This window comes from Austrofundulus limnaeus, unplaced genomic scaffold (genome assembly GCF_001266775.1).
Source record: "Austrofundulus limnaeus strain Quisiro unplaced genomic scaffold, Austrofundulus_limnaeus-1.0 Scaffold79, whole genome shotgun sequence".
NCBI classification, from domain to species: domain Eukaryota; kingdom Metazoa; phylum Chordata; class Actinopteri; order Cyprinodontiformes; family Rivulidae; genus Austrofundulus; species Austrofundulus limnaeus.
In genome coordinates this window covers 818,014-827,147 of record NW_013952481.1, presented here as the reverse complement: position 1 = coordinate 827,147, position 9,134 = coordinate 818,014, and the positions used below count along the sequence as shown (strand labels likewise).

Below are 9,134 nucleotides of genomic sequence, written 5' to 3'. Positions count from 1 at the left end.
CGTGGGTCACTGGTGCCCATATCCAGCAGTCACAGTGTGAGGGGCGGGGTACACCCTGGACAGGTCGCAAGTCCATCACAGGGCTACTGTACACCTCATTGACAACAAATTCACGACGTATTGTACAGTTTGTACAGGTTTGGTTCAAAGAGATAAATGAAGGAAATTTGTGTTTGGTTGATTATTTCTTTGTTTTTGCRACAAATCCTCATTTAAGTACCTTAAAGTGTCTGCGACATGCATATCCTTCAAATACAAAAGTCAAAAACATCTTTATATTTAAGAAACTGCATAATACGTGGTTTTACCCATTTTGTCAAATAACTGCCATATTTTCTATTGAATTTGGTTCAGCCAAAGTGAAACAGGAAGTGACATCAAAGGGGGATCCATCAAGAAAGAAAACTTGTTTTTTATTTAGTGAAACGTTATTTGAACTCTGACTCTTCGTCATCTTTTTCTGATTAAAATAATCTAAAGAAAATCAGATTATTTTCTTCAGTCTGCTGTTAGCTGTTGTAACAACACACTGTTTACAASCAGAYATTCCCCTTTGACATCACTTCCTGTTACTGAACATGTGAATATCTCAACAACCGTTTGTCTCAGCAGCATGACGTTTGTTTTGCAGTATGTTATTAATGTTCTCTTTCAAAAAATGCATTCTTGTTATTACAAAAACTTAATGTCACAGGCACTTTAAATGGGGTCACATTTGTTAGGAAAATATATTTGTTTTGAGTTTGTGGGTTGAGCCCTTTAAACGAGACGTAATGTCGTTTTTATTGTCGGTCACCCAGGCTGGTCCACGGGTGTTCAGGGGGGCTGAGGTCAGGACTCTGAGCACGTGGCTCCATTTAAAGGGAAATAATCAGGCTTTTCCAACAGCTTTAGATTTACTACCAAGAAAAAATGACCCAAACACAAAAAAACAGATTATTTTTTAAGTTTTTAAGAAACAGAAAATGATCTAAGAACCCAAGCRGTTCCCAAACATTTTAGCTTCTGACTCACAAAATAACAGTGACAGTTTGGTGACCAGGGTAGTAAATCAGCAGCTGTATCAAGATATGATATTGTATCGATTTGTTTGGATGACATCACCGCATTTCTTTAATTCACTTCACATGTCTGCGATTGATATATTGATCTACACTGAGTATAATGATGATATGGACCGGTGTTTTCATTTTGCCTCAGTGTAATGGAGTTATTAATCATTAAAATTATATATGATGTTTTGTTACACCCCCATTTGTTGTTGGTTTAACATTTAAACTTTGCTGATAAATGAAGAAATAATGACGACACAAACAGTTTTAACAACTTTAAAACTTATTAATGATCTCTGATTTGGTTTCTTGTAACATTAATGGTAAAAATATATCGTTAGCAACATTTTTAGAGGGTTTTATGCCATGTTTTCATCCAAGAAATCACCTTATTGGTGGTAAAATACTGTTTGACAGACATAAATGGTGTAATCTTTGATATCTAAATGACACAAAAGAAAAAAATGTGCCTAAAGATCCTATTTTAAATGGATTATTTGGTTATTTATTATTTTAAGCTTGTGGATTAATAGAATTAAGTTAGGTGATTTACTAAAAATGGTTTAAAAATTCAGCTAAAAAACTTCTGGCTGCTTAGAAAAACCATCTAAATGAGATGTTTTTGTTCAGTTTATCCTAACTTGATGTAAGAGTTGGTTTTATACAACCAGGCTGTTAAAAGTTGATCCAAATTGAATTTTTCATCCAGAAAGGCAGCTGCTGGTGTTTTTGCTCGCCTCATGTGACTTGATGCAGCCCGTGTCTTTCTGTCAGCTGATAAAAGAGCACAAGTGTTCTTCAAAAATCCAATCTGATTAAACTTGTTACCCGCTGCGTGTTTCACCCAGACCAGCGCGCGTTGCGTCAGTTCACCAGCTGTTGTACTCTGAGCACTACTGAGTAAACACATGTAGCATACCTCCATCGTGACCAAGTAAGGCCAGCTGCCAAATAATTTTATGACAGAAGCTCTACGCCCGTCTGTCCTAAATAGGGATTTACCTAGAGGCCGAGTGGCTGTGAGCTCAGTTCGCACTATCATCACTGCATAATGTTTGCTGTGTGTGTGTGTGGCCTTGAGACAGGCGGCACTCATCTCTGACAGTGGCTTTCTTCCTCACCGATATGATGTTGCTGATATTAAAAGGAGCTGAATGAATGCGAGCCTTCAGACTAACAGGAAGAGCAGAAGAGACGAGCTGAGAGGCAGACCGTGGGAGGATGGATGGAGGCACGAGGACAGACACAGACGGGCTGACGTGGATGATGGACGTTGAGACAGAACATTTTGACAGAATATCGCAGCAGGACTGAGACAAACATAACGTTTTGATCCTCTCGCTTGTTTACAAGTTAACATCTCCCTGCTCCTCTGGAGGCTCGTACAGGTGAACTTTACATACACTCATCGTACCGCTTCGACACATTTTAAAAACAAGTTTGAACTTATTTTGGGTTTTCTCTGATCCTCACAGACTCAAATATATTCCTGCACCAGGGCTGCACGATATTGGAAGAAAATGACATTGCAGTGTTTTTCAAATCCTTTATTATATATTGCAAAATTAAAAATATATGGCTGGGCAATAAAATGATAATGATATATATCGCGATAAACCCGTGATCTATATCAGTAGAAAACAACACTGATATATATCATGATAGACGTGTTAATAATCAATAGAAAACACTACGGATATATATCACAGTAGACATAACATCTATAGAAAACAATGACAATATATATTGCGAGAAACATTTCCATAGAAAACAATTATGATATATATCATGATAGATGTGTTAATAATCAATAGAAAACACTATGGATATATATCACGATAAACACAATATCTATAGAAAACTGACGATATACTGTATTTTGCGATAAACATAATATCTATAGAAAATGACAAAATGTATCGCGATAAACATGTAATATCAATAGAAAACGATATATATTGCGATAAACACGTGATAATATCAACAGAAACTCAAGAGGAAGTTGTGGATAAAAGAGGAAAGGTCACGTCACCAGTTTGGCAGAATTAATGAGCCTTTTTTCTCCTGATCCTTATTTCAAATAGGTAAATATAAAAAAAATAAATATCGACTGAGATGAAACTTTTATATCATGATACATTTTCAGCCGTATCGCCCAGCCTTCAACAGATGAGTTACAGTTTCAGTTCTGCTGTCTTGTTGACGATGAACCTGCAGTATCGTTAGCAGTTTGTTTTTTGTCTGCATTTGAAAGTTATTATTAATATATTTTATTGTGCTCTAAAGAATGCTGCCATTATTATGTAAGAACAACTAAATGAAAAGTTTAGCTTATTTAACACAAAGCACCCGTCAAAATAAAAGCCTTAATAGGTGATAGTTTAATTTGCCTCCTGCGCACGTTTGGATGTTGATGCTCATGATCACTGATGGAAATTCACCAGACCTCGGTCTGGTCAAGATGTATTTAAGCATGTGTGTGGATTAGAGAAAATCCACAACAAAATAAATAATTTAAACCTCTAAATTAATTAATTCTTGCTCCTGATTGGTTTATGCGAACTTCTGACTGCAGCTGTATTCAAATAAACGAGTCCTGCAGTCTCACAAACAAACAAAAACCTGGTTAAATAACAGCTCAACAAGTCGTGAGAATCTGTTTTTACTCAGAAAAGTGTGAATGAGGACGCTCTGAATGAGTCCTGCACCCATCGACGATCATTCTGCTTTTCTGCATGATTGCAGCACCAAGTGAAAATGGAGACTAAGTGGAGACGAGAGGCGAAAATCGATGTCTGCAGTCAGGCCGAGGAGGGGATCAGGAGGGAAGTGTAACAGTGGCAAAAGAGAGAGGGAGGAATAAAGTAACGGGAAGTTAGGTAATGGTCTTCCACAGGAAATGGAGTTCGTAGGGGCGGATTGACTCCGCTTTGAAACTCTCCGATAAAAGGTCGCCTCGGAGAGAGGCACGGAGAGAGAAACAGGGAGGGTTTCAGAATGTGTGTGAAGGAGGAATTCCCCCGCCTCTACTGCCCCGGCCAAGAACTCTGCGAGTAAAGGAGTGCACGCAGAGCAGAGGCTTGTCTGGGCAGAGCACTCCTCACTATTTCCATGCTGTGCTGTGAGCTGACTTTGTGTTTACCCTACAATATGGCCTCCTGTTTTCTCTGTGCGCCTTCTAAGGGCGCAGGCTTCGTGTAATGTGAGTAGGACCTGTTATGTAATGAATATGCAGATTACTCTGGTACAATGGTGCATTATTTAGCACATCTTGAAATTAAAAGTCTACACAAAGACTATGTGTTGGGGGGAATCTCAGCTACGTCGTCGCAGAATTTTAGCTCAGTATTTATAAATTTAATCGAGTTATTGTTATTTTTGTCTGTGATTACTTCCTGTGAGCTTCATTCAAATCAGGTGATCAAACTTTGCTTTTATTATCAGAAACGTCACACTTTAATTTATCACTCCTTTCCCTCGGCTGTTCATTTTCTATACAGTGATTAGGCTTTGTTTGTAACCCACGCTGTCTGTTTCTTTCAGAGTCTCAGGAATAAGGTGGGCAAGCGCTGAAGTCGTGCAACCAAAGACGAGGCAGGATGAGAAAGAAGAGGCCCTGACAGAGGACAAAAAATCTAGGCAGGAAGTGGGAAAAACAAAACGAGGGACGTCAAGGACATTCTCTGGGATTAATAAATAAATAAATAAGGGATTGTTTGTATAAAAAAACGAAAAGATGAAGCCGATAAAAAAGCAGGGCCGGCGCTCTCCTCAGTCCACCCGGGTCAAAGGGGGGAAGCGTCGGGGTGCCGGGGACGCCTCTGAAGGAGGAGAGAAGAGGGACTCGGATGAGAACAGAGACAGAAGCAGGTCCCCTCAAAACCGAACGCCGCCCTCTTCCTTTTCATCCGGTTCGCACTCGGAGTCCTCCCAGGCTGGTTCAGTGAGGCTGAGGGACGCGTCGGACGGCGAGGGGCTGCCTGAGACGATGGTTGGGATGGACTCCGGGAAGCTGTTGGCATCCTCCGACGATCGGTCCAGGAGGTCGGCCCAGAGCGGCGGCAGCACCACCAGCCACTTCGACAGCGGCGGCAGCAGCTGCAGCAACAGCAGCACGCCGAGCGCCAACAACAGTCCGAACCCCGCCTCCAGCCGCAAAACGGCCACCTTCAAGGCCCGGGTTCCCAAGAAGAAGTACACCTCGGAACACTGCTCAGCCAATCACAGCAACCCCACATCCAGCACCCCGCCCCCTCCGTCTCTGACCGGGGTCCTCCACCAGGCGTCAGCCAGCTCAGGAGGCGAAGCCAGCATCTCACACTCTGAAGGTCCTCAGGGTTCTTCAGGACCCCCGACCCTTCCCCTCAGAGGCGAGCAGCCAGGTGAAGGGTCGATGGACACGGAGCGAGTGGCCCCCAGCCCCTTACCTCGCTGCTCCTCGACAGACACGGCCTCCGAGCACTCGGCGGACCTTGAAGTCGTCGGCGATGCTGTGTCACAGACGTCCACACGCCTGGCGCCCAGCCTGTCAGATGCGCTGTCGGACACCTTAGCCAAAGGGTTGAAAAACCAGCGTATCCTCGCCCGCCAGCTCAGGAGACCCAGTTCTGAGGAGGAAGGAGGTGAAATGAGAGACGAGTGGAAGAGCTCGGGGTCTGTGTTCCGGGCCGGGGTGGTCCGGAAGGTCAGCGGCGAGTTTGGGTGTCTGGAGGTTCAGCTGAACGGGGAGAAGACGCTGTGCCGTTATCCTTATCGACACGACAGTCCCCCGGGGGTGGTGGACATCATCCTGGACGCACAGCCACCAGGCGTCCACACGATACCCACTGGCACCCGTGTCTGCGTACCCTTCGGCAACGATGACGGCGTGGAGGGCCAATGGCAGTGGTACCGGGAGGGAGTGGTGACCGAGGTGGACACGCACCCAGCAGTGGCCAATCGCTACCGCGTCCTGTTTTCTGAGGGACCGCCTCACTCTGTGGACGACGAGGACAGCAGAGGCTCCACCCAGGCCATTTGGGTCTCTCGACAAACACTCAGGCTCTTGGTTCCACCGTGGGACCTGGATTTGCCCTCGGGCGGTGGTCACGAAGGAGGAGAGGGAGTCCGAGAGAAGGAGGAGAAGCACGAAGAGAGGGAGGAGATCGACGTGGAGCAGGAGGTGTGTCGCCTGAGTCGAGGAATGACCCCCGGCGTGGGCTCGGTGTTCAGGAGGGGCATGCTGTACCCGGGCATCGTCCCGGTTTCCACAACGGGCCACGGCATCACCTCCCCCATCACTCCCACACCCGTGCTCAGCCTGGCTCATGGCAGAGAGTGGGAGCTCGACAAGGACTTGGAGAGGGAGCTTCAGGGGGGGCACAGGAAACAAGAGAACACTGCGAAACATCCGCCGCACCACCCGTACATGCCGCTCACCCCCGAGGAGGACATGGAGGTGTCCCACTTCAACATGGTCTCAATGGGGACGCTCATACCTGGTGCCAAACCCTTGGCCGTTTCCCAACATCGTCCGATAGTCTCTAAGCCGCCGTCTGGCTACATCAACTCCCACCTTCCTGTGGTGCGGAACATCGGGATCCCCTCCCACCTGGCCCTGAACCACCCCCCTCCTTCAAATGTCCTGTTGGGTCTGGACGCCACAAGTGCTGCCCCCGGCGCTGTCATCACTGCCCAGCAGATCCCCCCTCTTTCCCAAATCCCCTCCTCCGCCAACTCCTCCAGAGTGGAGAAAGCCTCCGGAGGGGGTTCTGCCAGTGGTGGAGGCGGGTCTGGATCTGGCTCCACCTCCTCCTCTTCCTCACGCTCCCGCACGCCGCTCACCGCCGCCCAGCAGAAGTACAAGAAGGGGGACGTGGTGTGCACGCCGACGGGCATTCGAAAGAAGTTCAACGGGAAGCAGTGGAGGAGGCTGTGCTCCCGAGACGGGTGCTCCAAAGAGTCCCAGCGGAGGGGGTACTGCTCCCGCCACCTGTCCATGAGGACCAAGGAAATGGAGGCCAGCAGCAGCGGGCGGGAGCGCAGCGGGGCCAGCAGCACAGGGACTCTGACGCCGTCCGACCTGAGGATGAGCGGCGGGCGAGCCAGCTCGGAGTTCGAGTGGGACGAGACGTCACGGGAAAGCAGCGAGGCCAGCAGCCGGGGGGGAGACTCCCGCCCCCGTTTGGTCCTCCCTTCCCTGCTCCCCCAGGAGTTCAACTTCGACGAGTGCGAGGCGGCCACCATGCTGGTCTCCCTGGGGGGCTCTCGCTCTGGCACGCCGTCGTTCTCCCCCATTTCGAACCAGTCGCCGTTCTCGTCGCCCTCGCCCTCCCCTCTGTTCGGCTTCCGGCCCGCCAACTTCAGTCCCATCACTGCTCCCGCCTCGCTGACGCCGCGCCGCCATCGGCAGCTCAGTGGCACTAAGATGAGTACGCCAGGTTCTGAGAGAGAGCGCCACCATTCGGGAATCGTGCCGACTTTTCAGAACAACCTCACCTTCACAGTCCCCATGAGCCCCAGCAAGAGGAAGCTGGAAACCCACCCGCCCCCTCCCCTGCCTGCTGTTCAGGACTACCAGACCAAACAGGACCAACAGATGGGTGTAGGTGGCGCCATCATGGGGGACCCTGCCTTCAGAGTCCTCTCCCCTCAGAGTCAGTCTTCGCTGTCCTTCCCACGTCCTCGCAGCGCCACCAGCAGGCCCTCCTCCTCCGCTGCCTCCACGCCGCCGCCCATGCTGGTCTCCCCGACCCCTCCCTCCCCGCTGCCTCAGGAACCCTCCCCCCGCCGCATCGTCCCCCTCCGCGACTCCCCGGTCATCGTCCGCAACCCCGACGTCCCCCTGGCCAAGTTCTCTGACGGCCCGTTGGCGAGAAGAGACAGGAGCAGGTCGCGGGACCAGAACCAGCCGCAGCACCCGGTTCCACCAGGCCTGCAGGCCCCCGTCCCCATCAACGGGGCCACCACCAATGGGGCGGTGCTCCTGCGGAACCCCACGTCCAATCTGGTCCTAGTCACCTCCAGCTCGGTGAGAAACTTAACGTGACTTTGTGATTGCTGATATGTGTTACTTGTTTTCAGAGTAGGCTGAAAAATAATTAAGTAAAGTACAGATAATTGTGTGAAAATGCAAGAAGTAGAAGTATTCACACAATTATCTGTACTTTCTACTCCTTACGTTTTTAAAAACGGCAAGAAGTAGAAAGTCGTTACTTTTGTTTCATTTTTGCTTAAAAAAACTATCCATATAAACTGTGCCTCCAAGGTAGAGTGAATTTAATTAATATATAAAATTCTGATATCGTATTAGTTTTATTAGCCTATCCTTTGCTGGTTTTAGCTATTGTTTTGCTAGTTTTAGCCTATCTTTTTCTGTTTTAGCTATTGTTTTGCTAGTTTTAGCCTATTTTACTTTTTTAGCTATTGTTTTGCTACAGAGTTGTAAAGTAACTAAGTACAAATACTTTGTTACTGTACTTACCGATAAGTAGAATTTTTGGGTATCAGTACTTGAGTAATTATTTTTCAGCCTACTTTTTACTTCTACTCCTTACATTTAAAAAAAAGACAAGAAGTAGAAAGTTGTTACTTTTATTTCATTTTTCATTGTTCTCATTGCAGCTTGTTGTTGTAAAAAATAAAAACTATCCATATAAACCAATATTACATTTGGCCGCAGCCCTCAGACAGATTTTCATTTTGGGGAAAAGCTTTGTGCAGCCTTGATATATGTATATAAACTGAAACAGCTGGACTAGTGCATCCTAAATTTAACATCCATTCATTCTTTTAATACAACAGTCATTTCTGCAGTTTTTGGGGAGGTCACCTCCTAATAAATGTCCTTACAGAAAATCTTTTTTATTATCAGAAACAAAATACAGAACAAAATACAAAACAGTAAAACATTCACCAGGGGGTTACAAGCTTAGAGACAATTTAAAATAACATTAAACACAGACTTTGAAGAGATCACATAAGGCACAGGTTTTAATAGCTTTCATATTTACAGAATGTCTAAAAGTTTTAATATATTGTTTGACTTCATTGTAGTGGTCACCCTGGGTGGAATAAACGTTCCACCTGCCTTTGAACTTGACC

The 9,134-nt window shown here is 46.8% G+C and overlaps 1 protein-coding gene across 1 annotated transcript in view; it reads left to right on the top strand.

Moving 5' to 3' along the window:
* The window catches only part of LOC106519540 (protein capicua homolog), a gene marked incomplete at its 3' end in the record, with an annotated part of 22,926 nt that overhangs the window by 2,130 nt on the left and 11,662 nt on the right, over positions 1-9,134 (top strand). Inside the window, 1 exon segment of the mRNA XM_014011258.1 lies at positions 4,596-8,075. Within this exon segment, the coding sequence (XP_013866712.1) occupies positions 4,789-8,075 (3,287 nt within the window).